The sequence below is a fragment of the Nicotiana sylvestris genome, chromosome 7, assembly GCF_000393655.2.
Source record: "Nicotiana sylvestris chromosome 7, ASM39365v2, whole genome shotgun sequence".
In the NCBI taxonomy this organism is placed as follows: Eukaryota; Viridiplantae; Streptophyta; class Magnoliopsida; order Solanales; family Solanaceae; genus Nicotiana; species Nicotiana sylvestris.
In genome coordinates, this window is record NC_091063.1 from 61,208,699 (window position 1) to 61,226,476 (window position 17,778).

Below are 17,778 nucleotides of genomic sequence, written 5' to 3' on the forward strand. Positions count from 1 at the left end.
TGTTTCTTTCAAATCTACTACCACCACTACTAGGTCATCTCTTTCGTGCTCAATGATAGCAACTCTCTCAGTCAAGGTTTCATTTTCTTTACTTGAACACTCGATGGTTTCTTTTAAGTCCGCCACAACCACCATTAAATCATCTCGTTCATGTTCTATACTAGCAATTTTCTCTGCTAAGACATTCTTTTCTCTTTTCAGGTTCTCTATTGTTTCTTTTAAATCAACTACAAAGACTACTAAGTCATCTCTTGTTTGTTCAGCTTCTCCTAGTTTCATAGTTAAAACATATTTATCATTGATAAGACTATGGCAAGCATCAATTGGCACATTTGCTAATGATATGAGCTTTTAAGGAGAGTAAGATTTCAGATTTCTCTGAACATCCAGAAAGTTTACCTCATCGCCTTCGTCATCTTCATCGTCATCAGATTGAGCCATTAGAGCAAAGATTTAATCATACTCAGTTGTTTCATTTTCCATTGCCATATTGAACTGCCACCATGGTCGTCTTCTTCTCCAGATTCGCTGGAGAAGTGTCCCCATACAGCAAGAGCTTGCTTTACAATATTGTCAGCATCATTCTTCCTCTTGAAGTGTTTTTCAGGAACCTGGTTCCTCTTGGATTTTTTGTCAAAGCTGTTATTATACTGATCTTGATTTAGGAGGGGGCAATCCTTGATGAAGTGTCCTGGCTTGCCACATTTATGATAGAGGTCATAGTTTCTGGGCTTGCTAGAGCTTCCCCTTTTTGGAATGCCTCCATTCCTGCGAACCATCTTCTGGAACTTTTGGTCAAGTAAGCCATGTCCCTGTCTTCACCACTTGAGTCATTGCTGTCCGTCTTGAGGACCAGGTTCTTCTCCCTCTTGGGCACTCTTCTTTCATTGTCCTTCTTCTTCTTTCATTATCCTTCTTCTTCTTCTTCTTCTTCTTCTTCTTCTTCTTCTTCTTCTTCTTCTTCTTCTTCTTCTTCTTCTTCTTCTTCTTCTTCTTCTTCTTCTTCTTCTTCTTCTTCTTCTTCTTCTTCTTCTTCTTCTTCTTCTTCTTCATTTCATAGGTTTTCAAGTTCCCAACAAGTTCATCCATGGTCAGTGTTTACAAGTCCTTAGCCTCTTTAACGGCGTTAACTTTGCTTTCCCAAGAACTGGGCAGTACACTAAGGATTTTTCTAACAAGCTTGTTACTTAGAATACTTTCACCAAGAGAGTGAAGCTCATTGATGATGGAGGTGAATCGAGTATGCATATCTTGGATGAATTCATTATCTTTCATTCTGAAGAGCTCATATTCTGTTGTGAGCATATCAATCTTGGATTGCTTCACCTGAGTTGTTCCCTTGTGAGCTGTTTGAAGAGCCTCCCAGATCTCTTTTGTTGATTGACAAGCTGATATCCTGTTATATTTATCAGGGCCAATACCACACACAAGAATTTTCTTTGCTCGAAAATGCTTTTTTATGGCCTTTCTATCAGCTTCATTGAATTCTTTCCTCGTCTTGGGAGTGGCTACAACTGGATCGCCAAGGTTCTTTGTAGGGACAAAGGGTCTATCACATATTACATCCTATAACTCAGAGTCTTCAGCCATGATGAAGTCATGCATCGTAGTTTTCCTCCACCCATAGTATTGAGCGTTGAACCTAGGAGGTCTGTACGTAGACTGGCCTTCTTCGAAGTTTGGAGGAGCAGCCATGAGGATCTTTTCTAGGTGTTAATCTGATAGAAAGAACCTGCTCTGATACTAATTGATAGAATAAATGGGTCCACCAACTTCTATAGAGAATCAGGTTCTCTATCAGGTTCGACAGTAGACACATACAAAATAGAAGTTAAATGAGAGGAGAAATTTTACGTGGAAAATTCCCAGCTCAATGGGATTAAAAACCACGACCTACCCTTATAGGATTTCAACTTCACTACTGAGCAACTTTCAGATTACAACTTATGCAACTTAGGAATTAAAATCTTAATTCCTCACTAACTTGTAATACACCTATTACAAGCCAATTTGTAATAACTCTATTACAAAGACTTTAAAACTTGACTAACTCTAGTCAAGACTTAAACACACAAGTTTAAGGTTACAAGAGATGTTCCTATAAAGTGCTTCTAAATAAGCTAGATTGGAATTAAAATTGATGAACTATTACAAAGTTACAACTCAACTAAGGACACACAATAACTCGATGTGGGAACTGGTCCATAGTTGCTTTGTTCTTTGTTCTTGAGGCACTTGAAACTTGCTAGCTGAATAGTCATGTGAGTAAGCTTGTGTGAAATCTCTAAGTGTTCAAGTGTTGTGTTTTACCTCCCTTGAATGAACATATACATGTGTGACATCACTCACAATGATGCAAGCAAGGTAAGTAAAAAGTCCTCCTTGGAAAGTTGACTGCAGCACTGTTCTGCACAGTAGCATGTGCAGGTAGCAACTTTCCAGCTGGAAAGTTGACTTCGTGCAGTCTCCTCGGGAATTGGTAGGGACCTGGTCCCTCATCTGTTCCTTCCACTTTGAGGAGTTGAAGAAATATATTTCCATGTTGAGTCCCAACCTGGAGTCTTGTGAACTTGAGGTCTTGTAAATGTATAACAGGTTCCTTTTCTGATTCTGGATAGTAAGTTTGTTAGATCATCAAAACATAAAGTAAAGTACTTATACCCAAAGTACTTGTAGCCTATCAACCATGTCCCTCATATGACAGTTATTGCTCATTGCGGATTTCCCTTGGCATTCTCAAAACTGATCAGGAGGTCTTTATTTCGATGACTTTTGGATACGGTTAAACTAAGCATTTAAATACTAAAAAGTGATGAAAATTTTATATATAGTCAAAAATTAGGTGCTCACAAATGTAATCTCTAATCCTGTCAGTACTTTATTTCTTCATCTATTGAAAACTACAAGCATTTTTCTCATTTTATCTAAGCATGATACGGTAGCTACAAAGAGGAACCCCATGATAGCTGATCTCTGTCTTCTATTGTTGAGTATCTTTGAAAGCAATTTAACCTCTTCTTCTCAGCAACATATCTGTTTCCACACTCCAAGACAATTCAACAGTAATTGCCACATATGCCTAGTGCAAGGACATTCAAAAAACAAGTGTGAGAGTGTCTCCTCAGTGTTCGAAGAACACATCACACACCCTTTTCCCACCTAGATCCCCTACCTAGCCAGGTCTATCCTCTGTGGCAAGTCTACCTTCAAGAGCTAGCAACATAATAATACAATGTCTTGGGAGTAATTTTATTAGCAATGTGAGTGTCTTCTGTGAGCATGTGATTTTTGCCCTATATGAATTACTCCTATAAAATCCAAGAAAATAGATTTTTTCAAATTATTTGCCATTTTTAGGATTTTTGTAGGATTTTATTAATTGTTTGCATTTTTGTGCACGTTTAATTTCTATTAAAATCATGAAAATATCAAAAATACCATGCATTGAATTTAGGTTATGTTTTTACATTTTAGGATTAATTAATATTATTTGTTTTGTTAAAAAAAATGAAAATCACAAAAATGGCCCATTTTACATTTTTTCCTTTAAATTTTTAGATTGTTGATTTTTCTCTTTTAATTTAGGATCAAGTAACTTTATAATTATTGTAATTAGGTAATTAATTTAATTTTACAATTTAGAATAATTTAGGATTTTAATATAGGATTTTTAATTAAAGGAAAAAAAAAAGAAAAACAAAAGAAAAAAAGGAAATAAAATGGGTAATTGAAAGAAAGGGTTTTAATTGAATTTGGGCTGGTTCAATACCCAAAATTAATCCCAAACCCATTCCCAAATCCAAGACCAAAATTGCCTTACCCGGTCCACCCCTTTTCATAGCCAAAACGATACCGTATCACTTAGTTTTGATCTCAGCCGTTGATCATTTTGAATCTAACGGCAGGGAACTAATTAGTACTTTACCATATAACTGTCCTAAATAGACCCCTCTACCCCCCAGAAGTCCCCTCACTTCGTCTCTCTCAACTCTCTCTTACCTTCTCTGAACCTCTGCCCTAAACCACCGCCGGAAATCGCCTATGGCGGAGGTGACACCCCAAACCCCACCAAAATTACACCCTATGATCCCCTTTCCCTACCCTTTCCAAATATCCAAGCCATCTCCTCCAAATCCCTACCAAAAGCTTCGAATTTTAGATCTAACTTCGGAATCCCAAAATCCTAAATCACCCAAAAAGCCCCAAATTCACACCATATAATCCCTAGCTTTCCCTTATCACTGTTTTGCCTTTGGTTCCCCGAAAATCCAAGTCAATTGCTTCAAATTTCGAATCTGAAATACTGAACCCTAGTGTTCCCCTCTTTGATTTTTTCTTTGGATCAATTTGTGTTGGCGTGAACCCAAAACCTCCATTGGTCACCAGAACAGTCGATTAATGGTGGTTTAAGTTCACTTTATCCTGGTAGAGTCCGATTGAAGCCCTGTTTGGTCCGTTTAGAAACAAGTATGGTAATTCCTTTGCCTTCTTTTTCTTCTTTCCTTTTCTAGTTATTCTTGTTATCTCTTTTTTTTTCCTGATTTAGCCACACAATTTAGGTTTTCTTTTCTGTTTTACACTGTTCCATTAATTACATGTTTCAAGATTTCGTCATTAGAAATTTAATGTTGCCTAGGTTCAAATTGTTTAGGTTGGAATGATTAGGATTAGTTTCTCATAATTCGCCTATTCTGTTTCTCATTTATTTATTTTTGTTTGTTTGTTTTGTTTTTTGTTATTCTTGCAAGTTTTGTTTTAGTATCGGTTAAAATAATTAAGATGGTGTTAAAAGGTTAATCAATAGCCTATTTAGCCGATTCCTGATTGTTTCAGCTTTAGCCGGATTCAACTTTATTTTATTTTTTGAATTTAGCTAGTTTTGATTGCTGGTTTTTCTTGGCTTAAGCATGGTGAATTTCAATAGTTGTTTGAATGTGAGTTACAAGCATTGGTTATTTACGTGTTTTAATTTCTTAGGATTAATTGATTTCAAAATTGTCAATTAGGTTTAAACCTCTGAATTGAAACTTAAATTTTAGTATTAATTTCAGAAAAATAAAATGCAATACCCTAATTTTGCAAATTAAGGCAACCTAATCACTTGTTTGTTTCTAAAAGGTCTTAAATGGTTGGAATTGAATTGAAATTAGAATTTAGGTCAGGCTTTGTTAGAATAGAAATAATCAGTAAATGGGAGGGTAAAACTGAATTTTTACATAGGTTAATATCAGAAGGTTCTAGGTCTTTGGACAGCTGCCCCATTTTTAGCAAAAAATGCTAAAATTTGAGTGGGAAAAGGACATACAACTGTAAAAAGATGCTGTACTATTCTGATTTTCAGAATTTTAGGTTAGAGTATTCCTTTTTGATGCCTTTTTGTGCACTCTATAAAAGGAAAATATTCCCTCACTCACACACACAGACCTTCATCATCATTTTCTGCAAAAAGGGCTCTGAAAAACAATCAGATTTGGAACCCTAGAGAAGCATTTAAAAGTTCAGCTACTATTCCCCTGGTTTTTAGTTCGATTGTTCTTCTGATTTTAGCAAAGATTAAAAATTCTTGCTTGGATTTCTGGTTTTCTGGTTCAAATTTGGTTTAAGCTGAGGCTGTGCACTGTTTTCGTTGGCTGTTGTTCATTTCTTGCTGAAGTTCTCATTTTATCCTGTTCTTTGCTGCATCCAAGTACTCCATGAAATTTGGTTGACAAAAGATGAAGTTGTAATCTTTTATTTTGAAATGAAACTTCAAGATCTTTTTCTTATAATGTATTCTATGTATTTCCAGACCCCACTTGTGAGATTATCCTGGGTTGTTGTTGTTGTTGTTGTTGTTGTTGTTGTTGTTGTTGTTGTTGTTGTATTCTATGTATTTAGTTTATAGTTTTGTCTTTTTAACTTTGTGCAAGCATGCTAAAATTAGTGCTCAATAACTTGGTCATAATGTTTAGGTATTTGAAGACCTGAATTAGTTTTAGTCACTTCATGAAGGTATGACAGATCGTTATGCCTAACAGTTGTAATTTAGTTGGACTTTTGATAAAAAATATTGATTGACATAGCATTTCAGTTGATTATTTGGATGGAAAATGAAGGTTAAAGCTAGCTATTACTGTAAAAGGGGCGATCACTGTATTTTAGTGATTGATTACCTTAAATGAAGTTCGTGACCAATTCTAGAAATGACCGTACATGTACACGTTGTTCAATTCATATGTGATTGTATGATAGTTGATTTCTATTTGTTGAAATTAGTTATTAGTTAATTCTTTTCAATTGCTACTGGTTTTGTAATAGCTAAGAACTCGATTAAGAAAAATGGGCTTATATCTCTTACTGCTGTCATTGGAGTTGAATTCCAGTTCTAGAGTATTATGATGAGTTCACGACAACTGCTTACTAGACTTCAAATGAAATATGATATTTAACTTAAGAATCGTATGGCACTAAAACGTGAAACATGTTGCCATGTAATTGGAATGCCTTGAAGCTAGTCAAAGAAATAGTCTGGAAAACATTGCTTTGGCCATGTAATCGGAAATTTTCTCATGCTTAAATGCTTAGTCATTGTAAATGAATAATTGTTCACATGATAGGTTTAATAGGTTGAATCTCTGTATTTGTGGGTCTGCAATTGAAAATTCTTTGTCTTTGATTAATCGAAACCATGTCTTATTTGGAAAATGACCTCGGGTGGAATAATTCGTTCTTGTTTAGACCCCGGATAATTAATAAGTTATTTTAGACCTTGTAAATTAATAGATAATGATCACTCATGAACATTGTAGCTTGCTTTAGGCGCGATTAAATAAATCATTACAACTACGGGTATAGTTTCCGTAGCGTAGTTGTGATACCTAATTAGTTTCAAATATGAGCATCCTTAGCTTGCTTTAATTAGGTGAAAATCTTTAAAAATTAAATTGAGGTGTACCATACATAAACAAAATCCATAACCAATGGCCCTCACATTAGTATTAACTTCGTATAGTAAAACATCTTTTTAAACACTCGTAGTTTGCTTTAGGCGCGTTTATAACAAAATCATCATAGCTACGGCTACGGTTTCCGTGACGTAGTTGTGATACCTAATTACCAAATATGGGGGCACATTTATGTGACCTGTCCAAAACTTTTAATAATTTTAAATAATTGAAATACGTTGTAGGTCGTGGGTACGGTTCCCGTGACATGATTCGCAATGTGTATCGAACAAACAAATGTACGACAATCATAACTTGTTCCAGATTAATTCCATAGAATAATATTTAGCGGTTGCAAAGTTAAAAATACACAATATGTTAAAACATGTAGTAAATCAGATAATAGGCTAATTATTAATAGTTTAAGCGACCGTGCTAGAACCACGGAACCCGAAAATGCCTAACACCTTCTCCCGGGTTTACAGAATTCTTTACTTAGATTTCTGGTTCGCAGACTTTTAAAATAGAGTCGAAATTTCCTCGATTTGGGATTTTAAAATAAATCGGTGACTTATGACATCGAATAAACTATTTCAAGTGGCGACTCTAATAAAATTAAATAAAATAATTCCATTTTGATTAATATCACTTAAATTGGAAAAACTACCTTATATCGCCCCCCAGGTGGTAAAAAAGGAGGTGTGACAGCTCTGACGACTCTGCTGGGGATCAAACAACCTAGAACTTCCGGTTCAGGGTTCAAGAATTCGAGCTTAGAATAACTGTTATAATTAGCTTTTATTTATTATTTGATTATTATTACATGTTTGGGCCTACTGTGCTAAATGTCGCTTTTTACCGCTTTGATATTATTTGAACTGTATATAAACTGTTACGAAACCCTTCTCTTCTCATCTTCGGGGATGTGCACGTTGGCATGACTCCTCTTTCTGTTAGTGTCATTTCTTAAATTAGAAAGAAGCTCGGATAAGTTACAAAGCCGGATGTCCTTTTGGTTCCCGGTATGTAGGCCCCCCCAACTCGAGTTGTCCGCTCGGGTGCACCACGTCTAGAACAATATAATTAGATTTTAAAACCTAGAATAACTCAGTCTCATGCCAGATCCCTAGTAGGAACGTTTGTTTGCATCATGTGCATTTTGACTTTTGGGACTCAACACAGGGGTTGGGTCCATCTAGGACAGATGGACCCCAGAATCAAAAGACTATCCTAATGCATTTTTCACATGCTACCTGTACAATTATTTGCTTCGGTTTGCATGTTGACTGGTTGCTAGAATAGGGAGGAAATTGGAAAATATAAATTGGAGGTATGTGAGAGATGATTACCCGCCTTTGAAAAACCTAGTGTCCAAAATATACCGAAACTCTGCCAAAATTTTGAAAAAAAAAAGAAACAAAAAAGGAAAGGAAAATAGTTTCAAAACATTTCATGTCTTTTTATTTTTTATTATGTCAAATCTGACCGAACTACGCGGGTTTGATTCTCACTGGATGTGGGATACGTAGGCAACCCTCATCGGGTCCAGCCCCGTTTTTCCAAAATAACCTAAAATTTGAAAATGTCATCATTTGTTGTCAAAAAATAAAATAAAATGGGTAATGCCATTTTTGTCTAAATAAGCCAAACGCTCCGACGGGGCGCCAGAAGACTGTTTTTGCAAGAATAGCTGCCGAGGGTTTCTTTGTCAATTTTTTGGCTACCTAGCAAGCATATCCCTAAAATCTTCCTTTTCAAAATGCTGGAGGGCCGTATTTGCAAAAGTAACCATGTTATTTAAATTTTTGCAAAATTGACCTTTTTTATAAAATTCGCTTTGTTTTAAACCAATCCCCTTAATCTAAATGTGTAAAATGTGCACGAGTCAAAACTTGCCAATGAAGGTCATGACCAAGATTCCTTTGGAACTACACATGTGGTGGGAAGATTTGAGTAAATCAGGACGAGACATAGTCAACCATCACTTGAGAGGTCTCACCGGATTATTAAAGATCAATCCTAGAGGAGACATAATAAAAGCACTAGTGACATTTTGGGATCTAGCTCATAACGTGTTGCATTTCTCGGACTTTGAGCTCACACCCACTTTGGAAGAGATAGCCGGTTATGTTGGGAGTACCGAAGCCCTAAGACATAAATACCTGGTCGCCCCAAGGGCTGTCACCTGTCACGACCCCGGTTCGCCCTCCATGAACCATCGTGACGACACCTAGTCTCTATGACTAGGTAAGCCTAACAAATGAGGAAAAAACGAAACATGCGGAAGAAACAATCAAAAGCCAAAAATAACCAAATGAAACAATATTTAAAATGCCGCTTGGCATATACAACACAACTTCTCAGAATCTAATACACTATCCCAAAACCCGAAAACTCACGGAAATACAAGCCTTTGGAATATCTAATAGTCTAGTTCCAGAATATCTAACAAGAAAGAAAATACAGAAGGGCAATGTTTAATAGCTAGAATAAAAAGGGACTTCTCGGTCCGTGGACGCGACAGATGTACCTCGAAGTCTCTAGAGCAGTTGCCTTCCTCAAGGATGGTAGGCCTGAGTAGCGATACCTGGATCTGCACATGAAAAACATGCGCAGAAGGGGCATGAGTACACCACAACGGTGCTCAGTAAATGCCAAGCCTAACCTCGGTTGGGTAGTGACGGGGAAGGTCAGGGCCCTACTGAGGTTAAATAAAATATAAAGATCAACAGTATAGAACAGAAAAACATAAGTAAGTACATCAGAAAAATAACAGAGGATGTACCGGACAACAACAACTATACAGAAACAAGGTAAACACGGAAATGAAATACAACTCAACACCAATAATAATAAATCGGGGATCTCCCAGGATATCGTCCTGTAGTCCTATATGTACATATCCAATGGATCTCCCGGGATCCTGTCCCACAGTCCAACTTATAGTGCACGGGGATCTACCGAAATCTCGTTTCGTAGTCCCAAATGTAAACACCCAGTACTGGGGAAATCTACCGGGTGCATTCCAGTAATTCCATATAACTATGCAAGGGGATCTACCGGAATTTCACATCCGTAATCCCAAAATAAACGGCAAGGGGGAGCTACCGGAATCCCACATCCGTAGTCCCAAAATAAACAGACAAGGGGGATATACCAGAATCCCACATCCGTAGTCCCAAGATAAAAACACAGCAGCAACAGGAAAATATACAGAAATGGCAAAATTTCATATTAAGGCAACAAGTGATTCTAACCTAGTATGCTGCACAGAATTCTGGTAAGGCAGGTTGAGCAAATAAAGCAATTACGTCACTTGGACATGCTTTCCTAAGCTAACAACAGGCTTAATAATTCAAGTAATAAAAACAGGAAAAGAAACATACTAGTGATTACTTAATGAAAACTGAATTTCCAATAATTAGTACAAGTACGCACTCGTCACCTCACGCACAAGGCATTTCAATTAACAAATATACCAATCCTAAGGGGAAGGTCCCCCACACAAGGTTAGATAAGCCACGTACCTCGAACCAGCTAAAAAATCAACCCGAAATCACGCTCTTGCCACGAGTACTCAACTCCAGATGACCCAAATATATTCAATTCAATTGCATAATGTAAATACCACTTCAAGTAACTGATTCTACAATTAATTTCTAAGCTAATACGCGAAATTAGGAAAAATGACCAAAACGCCCCTCGGGCCCACGTCTTGGAATTGGGTAAAATTTATATTTTCAAAATCCTCACACTCTCACGAGTTCAGTCATACCAAAAGCATCAAAATTAGACCTCAAATGGTCCCTCAAATCATCACTCAAAGGCCTCCAATTAGTCAAGCCCCAACCCCCAATTATCACTGATTTTCCTTAATTTTGTTCATGCTTAAATTGATAAAATCATTCCAATAACGAGTTTAGGAACCAAAGACCTTACCCCAATGAACTCCTCTGAAAATCTCTCTTGAAAAGTGCTCACCAAGCTTCTTCCCGTTTTGAAAAAGATGAAAAATGACTAATTTTTGCGAAGGCAAGAATTTATATGTTCTGCCCAGTGATTTCTGCATTTGCAGCCCTAGGACCACATCTACGGTCCCGCTTCTGCGGAGACTAGGTTGCATTTGCAACTTTCACTTAAAGGCCCATTTTCCGCATCTGCTGTTACCCTTCCGCAGGTGCGGTACCGCTTCTGCGGTGAACTACCCGCATCTGCGGTTCCCGAAGAAATGGCCAAATTCCACTTCTGCGGCACTGCACCTACGGAATCCGAATCGTAGGTGCGGTTATGATAGAACCAGCAGCTGCAGCTGCAACTTTAATTCCAAAATCTTTCCGTCAACCATCCGAAATCATCCCGAGGCCTCCGGGACATCAACCAAAAGCACCAACAAGTCACAAACCACTATCCAAATTTGTACCAATACTTAAAACACCTAAAACAACATCGAAACCTCGAATTAACCATAGATTCAAGCCTAAGAATTCCAAAATTCTCAACATATGCTTTCGATCAAAAAGTCTATCATACCTCGTCCGAATGACTTGAAATTTTGCACACATGTCACATTCAACACTACGGAGCTACTCCAACTTCCGGAATTTCATTCCGACCCTCGGATCAAAATCTCACTATCGGACTGGAAACTTCAAAAATTCAACTTTCAGTATTTCAAGCCTAAATTTGCTACGAACCTCCAAAACACAATCCGAACACGCTCCTAAACCTGAAATCACCCAACGGCGCTGACGGAACCATCAAATTTCCATTCTGAGGCCGTCTTCATATTGTTCTGACTACGGTCAATGTTCCAACACTTAAGCTCTCATTTAGGGACTAAGTATCCCAAAACTCTCCGAAACTCGAAACCGAACGTCTCGGTAAATCAAAATATTAGAAATAAACTCGGGGAAAGTAGTTAATAGGGGATCAGGGCGTTAATTCTTAAGACGACCGGTCGGGTCATTACATTACCCTCACAAGTTTCTGGATTTACTAAATATAAGCAAGGGGGTCCAATATGCAGATTTGGCGGCTAGGTTTTCCACTCCACAGTTCATGTACCAGCGGTACAGACACATAAAGGGATTTGAAAACCCGAAAAGCAAAATTTGTAGTAAAGGGAACCGACTAAAATGGGAAGAGCATAGATGTTTCGCTTTCATGGTGGCATTTTTGGGTCTAGTGTTTCCCAGGAAGGACGGGAATATCGATGTACGGATAGCCGAGGTCATCAACACTTTGCTTATCAATGCGAAAAGCACCCTCACACCCATGATAGTATCTGAAATATTCTGAGCTCTCACAGTTTGCAAAGCCGGAGTAGACTTTTCCGAAGGGTGTAATTTGTTGCTACTGATGTGGATGATTGAACATCTATGTCATCGCCCTCGTACATGAATTACGGATCTACAGGGAAGAGCTGCATAGAGGAGTTTTGATACAAGGGTCGACGGGTTCAAAATTCTAGAAGGGGTCGCAAAATGGATATCTTGACTCCGCTTTGTCACTGCAAATTAGATAGAATGTACGTTGGGTTGGATTCCTATTAATGAAATCATATACATGCCAGCCACCGGTCCTCACTTCCTCCTGATGGGTCTCAGAAGTGTCCAGCCTTATGCCCAATACCGGGTTTTGAGACAGTTAGGAAGATGTCAAATAGTTCCCAAGGACGAAGACCTTTGCATTCATGTGGTCGAGATCCATTCTGATGGCCAATTTCATGAAGCAGCGATTCGCCAGATCTGGAGTGAGTGCCAATATTTGATGGCGAATACCCGAGTATGTGATCTATCCAAAAGGGAAGTCTCACTTGGTTATCTTCCTTGGTACAAAAAGAAAGTTGAGTTCGGAAGGCCAGCTAAAAGACTCCACCTTCAAGAATTTGTTGAAGCATCACAAGAACAGTGGGAATGGCTGACAAAAGAAAATGAATACCGAGCCACCATAAGCAGGTTGGAAGGGCAAATCAGAGACCTTAAATTTAATAGTGATGTGCAAGCCGCTGCGGATGAGGGTGAGAAGTAAAAGTTAAACGAAGAGAATGAAATCCTCCGATCCCAAATCCAGAAAATGATAATAGAAGCCAAAAACCAAGTAAGAAGCAGAGCAGATGAAAGACTCATAAATGGTCTCAAGAGGAAAATATCTGAGTACGAGAATGATCTAGAAAAATCCGAGGGTGATCTGGCAAGATCTCGGACACAGTTGGCGAAGAACGCAGAGGGACCGACAGAGTTTGTTTGGCAATTAAAAAGGAAATATGATGGAGAAGTCACAAACCTGAAGAAAAAGCTAACTACCCTCGAGAATGAGATGGCTAAACAAACAAAGAACTTCAAGGCAGAGAGAGAACATTGTTATGCACTAATGTCTTGGCTAGAAGAAGATATGCAACAGTTGTAGGGTCAAAATCACCATGACACCCAAGTTATAGAAGTTAGGTCTCAACAAATCGGACGTTTGCTCCAAGAGAAAGGCATAATCAGGGAAAGGGTTAGAGCAATTGCAGACTACATCGTCATGAAATGCCATGAATGTGAGGACATGACTAGATCCACCTTTCTCGCCACAGTGATGACCTTTGTTCGCCAAATAATGAATGACTTGGATCGCCTCCAAGGAGAGCTTGCACGTAGGCCTGTGGCGAGACCGACTGATGTCCCGCGGGCCCCTGGAGTAGTTTTGGAAGCACCTATGTATTCTTGATTTTCATTTCAAGTCTGTATTTCAGTTTCCAGTTCTAGATTCTGTTTCGAGTCTATTTTTAATTCCTAGAAAAGTATGATGGAGTCATTGTAATAGAAAAGATTAGGAGTTTTTATTTTCAAATGAAATTTGAAGAAAAACCAAAAAAATGTGTTTATTTATTTGGTGCATATATTCCTTAGACTACGTGATGATCTGATTCACACGGTGTCATGATACGTAGGCAATCCCAATCGGATCTGGTCATAGTTTTAAATAATTCAAATGAAAGAAAGAGAAAAAACAAGAAAAAGAGACAAAAACAAGAAAAAGAGAGAAAACAAGAATAAGCGAGAAAACAATGAGAGAATGCAAATAAAAGAGAGCAAATAATAAGAGCGCCAAAAGAAAAAAAAAGAGGCAAAGGTTTGGGAGATAAGCAAAGCCGGGATGAGACACGCAACCGTTGCAAACATATAAAAACACATTTAACTATATAGGTGCATCACATTCCCCAATGTGCGATTCCTTATGTGTTAATTGCCTCAAACTAACCGGTTTGTTGTGTCTGCTGTTGAGATCAGGTTCTGTTTTTAAGGTGGTTGGTTTTGTGGTAACCTGGCTCCACACCCTTACTTTACAAGATCCAAGGGAAGTGTCGAAATGTCATCAGAAAGTCATCTACCAACAATTCCCATCCCAGAGGATAGCCCGATATTGGTTATCCCAACATCAAAGTCAGCGGCTACTGAATAGAATAGGGCACTACGCCTCCGCATGTTGGAAATGTAGGATGCTTGGTCCAACGGTAGAGAGCCTCCTAGTGCAATACCTGGCTTCCCCGAGCTACTTCCTAGAGCAAGTGGATCTTCCAACATCCCAATAAGTTACCCGAATACCCCACTTGGATACCCCACCATGTCAGCCCACTTCGCCGAAACACCTTCTGAGGTTCGGCCCCAGGCATTGATTTTGGGAGTGGCTTCTAACATATTCATTGCACCACCAACCTCGACCACGGCACAACCAACTTTTCCTAGGCCAAGTTTTGATCCATCATCCTTTACTTTCCAAGTACCATCTTTTCCACCAGACACTACCCATTTTACCTTTATTTCTTACCTTCAACAACCCCGGTATGAGTTTACCGTGGGACAAGGGAGAGCTACAAAGAATCCCGAGCAAGAGGAAATCACTCAGAAAATGAGAAGCATGGAATAGAGCCTCAAGAATATACAAGGTTTAAATGGTCAAAAGAGCGTATCCTACATTGATTTATGTATGTTCCCGCATGTTCATTTGCCCATCGGCTTCAAAACCCCCAAGTTCGAAAAGTATGACGGGCACGAGGACCCCATAGCCCACCTTAAGAGGTATTGCAATCAATTGAGAGGGGCAGGTGGAAAAGAAGAACTCCTAATGGCTTATTTTGGAGAGAGTCTAGTCGGCATTGCATCCGAGTGGTTTATGGAGCAAGACATGTCTCGTTGGCACATATGGGATGATTTGGCTCGAGATTTTGTCAGGCAATTCCAGTACAACATAGACATAGCTCCAGACAGAAATTCTCTATCTAATCTCAAAAAGAAGGCTTCAGAGAGTTTCCAAGAATATGCTGTTAAGTGGCGCGAACAAGCTGCCAGGGTGAAACCCCTGATGGATGAGACCGAGATGGTCAGTGTCTTTTTGCAAAACCAAGAGGCTGACTACTTCCAGAACATGATATCTGCCATGGGAAAGCTGTTTGCTGAGGCCATCAAAATTGGGGAGATGGTCGAGAATGGTCTGAAAACGGGTCGCATATTGAGCCAATCTGCTATAAGAGCTACGTCCCAAGCAATCCAGAGCAGGTCAGGAGGTGTAGAAAATCGAAGGAAGAAAGAAGAAGTAGCCATGGTGGCTTCGCGTCTGAGAAGCCCCCATCAACCCCGAGGTTACTTCCCTCCAAACACCCCGCAACATTATTATCCTTACCAAGATGTGGCTTATGCCATGGTTCCTCAGCCTTATGCGGTGATGAATGCCCAGCCATATGCTCAGCCACAACAATAGTTTAACCAAAACCGAGCTCCACCTCATAGAAATAACCCTCCTCACCAAAATCTATATAATCCCCGTCCCTATCAAATAATTTTCCATATAATGCTCGTGCCCGTAAGCCACCCAGAAGAACCAACTTCACGCCCATTGGTGAATCATACTCTAGCCTTTTCCCCAAGCTGGTCCAAATGGGTTCGCTGCAACCCGTACCTCCGAACAGGCAAAACCCGGAGTCACACTCCTACCGACCCGGTATCAGATGTGCTTATCATTCTAGGGCAGAAGGGCATGACACTGAGGACTGTTGGACTCTCAAAAGGGCGATCGAAAACCTAATAGATCAAAAGTGGGTAGTGCTGAAAGATGAAGAGATCCCCAATGTGACTAATAACTCATTGCCGGCTCACAATAACGGGCCAATTATTGGGATGATTTGTGAAGATAAAGAATTTGACCCGGCTCTGAAAGCTATCATTGCTATCGCCAATATTGAAAAGAAGCCAAGGGCAGTAGCAAAGCAAGAAAAGGGGTAGAAGAAAAGCAACTCCCCTCCTCGAAGTGTAGAAAAGACCATGGAAGCTAAGACAGGGTTAGTACCTCCTAAAAATGCCATTCTTTATGTTCCCCGAGCCCCCAAGAAAGACCAGTTTGTGTTGAGTCCCCCCAAGAGGTTCGAGCTAAACAAGGGACCTAAGATATATGTACCAAAAGGGACTTACGTGGCACGGGAATCAGTAATTCCACCAAGGCTGAATGAGCCCGTGGTTATTAGCTGCACACCCAAAAGCTCATGAAGGATCCCACTGCCGTCCCCTAGAATTACAACAAAGTGGTAGTAACATACAAGGGAAAAGAAATCATGGAGGAAGTGAACGAAACAAACCTGGATGGGAAGTACCTCAATCTGGAAGAAGTGAACAATGCCAAATAGAAGCATTTTTTGCTTAAAAAGCCAGTAAGTGCCGAAGAAACAGAGGAATTCTTCCGAAAAATGAAAACTGTGGACTATGAGGTAATTGACCAACTCCAAAAGTCCCCCTCTCAAGTCTTGCTCTTTTCTCTACTGATAAGCTCGAATGAGCATTAGAAAGTGTTGATAAAGACCCTCAATAAAGCATATGTTCCGATTGAAACTACTGTTGAGCAACTGGAAAGGATGGAGGAACGATTCTTCAAAGCCAACCGAATTTCATTTAGTAGAAATGACTTGTCCTCGGAAGGGGATTCCCACAACAAAGCTCTTCACTTGACAGTCAAATGTGAAGGGTACTACGTGAAAAGAGTCATGTTGGATGGCAAATCTGGGGTCGACATCTGCCCTCTCTCAACTTTGCAAAGAATGGAAATTAGAACTGAGAGAATCAGGCCTAACAATGTTTGTGTACGTGCTTTTGATGGCATAAAGATGTTACGCCCCGCAATATTACGTCAATATTATGTCCCCCAGTATCATATTACGACGATGTTACACCCTGCAGTATTACATTACAGTGATGTTATGCTTCGCAGTGTTAAGTTGCGATGATGTTGCACCCTATAGTATTGTGCGTTGAATTTGTTGTAAGGTAATTGGCATCAGTCCACGGAAAAGATTATTTAGAGATTATAAGGATTGTAAGTGATGAGTAAATTCATGAAAGTAAAAGGGCAAGCAAGTTAAAGAAAATGAATTTTCGTCTATGTTTGGCATGTTGAGATAAAATATGACTCAAGTTAAAATACTTGGTATTTATGAACTAGTATCATTCAAGGTACCACATGGCCATGATAGTAAGGTGTACAAAATGTATTAAAAGTGAGTAGAATTTATGTAATTTGAGATAGTTCTTAATTATGTGGGTAATTAGTTAATTATTGAATAATGTAATATTATCTAGTTAATTAATAATTAGTGGTGGATTAATTAAAGTATTGGGATAAAGACTAAAGCAAAAAGAGATCATTAATATTGGATGACTCTTGATCTTTGTTGAATTAACGTGGCAACTTCTGAAATTATGTTCGCTTAGTCACCAACTTTGGAAAGCTTAGTCATTGATATCTCATTCTTTTAAAAGAATGGATGTAAAGTTGTTTAGCGAAAAAAATAACATACAAGAATCCTTTACAAAGTCTTAAAAAGGAA

The 17,778-nt window shown here is 38.9% G+C and overlaps 1 protein-coding gene across 1 annotated transcript; it reads right to left on the bottom strand.

Annotated features, from left to right (window-relative positions):
• Nucleotides 1-1,098: 1,098 nt before the first annotated feature.
• LOC104246389 (uncharacterized) lies at nucleotides 1,099-1,695 on the bottom strand. The gene is made up of 2 exons (XM_009802200.1): nucleotides 1,658-1,695; nucleotides 1,099-1,549 (listed from the first exon to the last, which is right to left on the bottom strand). Exons 1-2 carry the CDS (start codon nucleotides 1,693-1,695, stop codon nucleotides 1,099-1,101), a joined length of 489 nt encoding a protein of 162 aa, XP_009800502.1.
• Nucleotides 1,696-17,778: the final 16,083 nt, after the last annotated feature.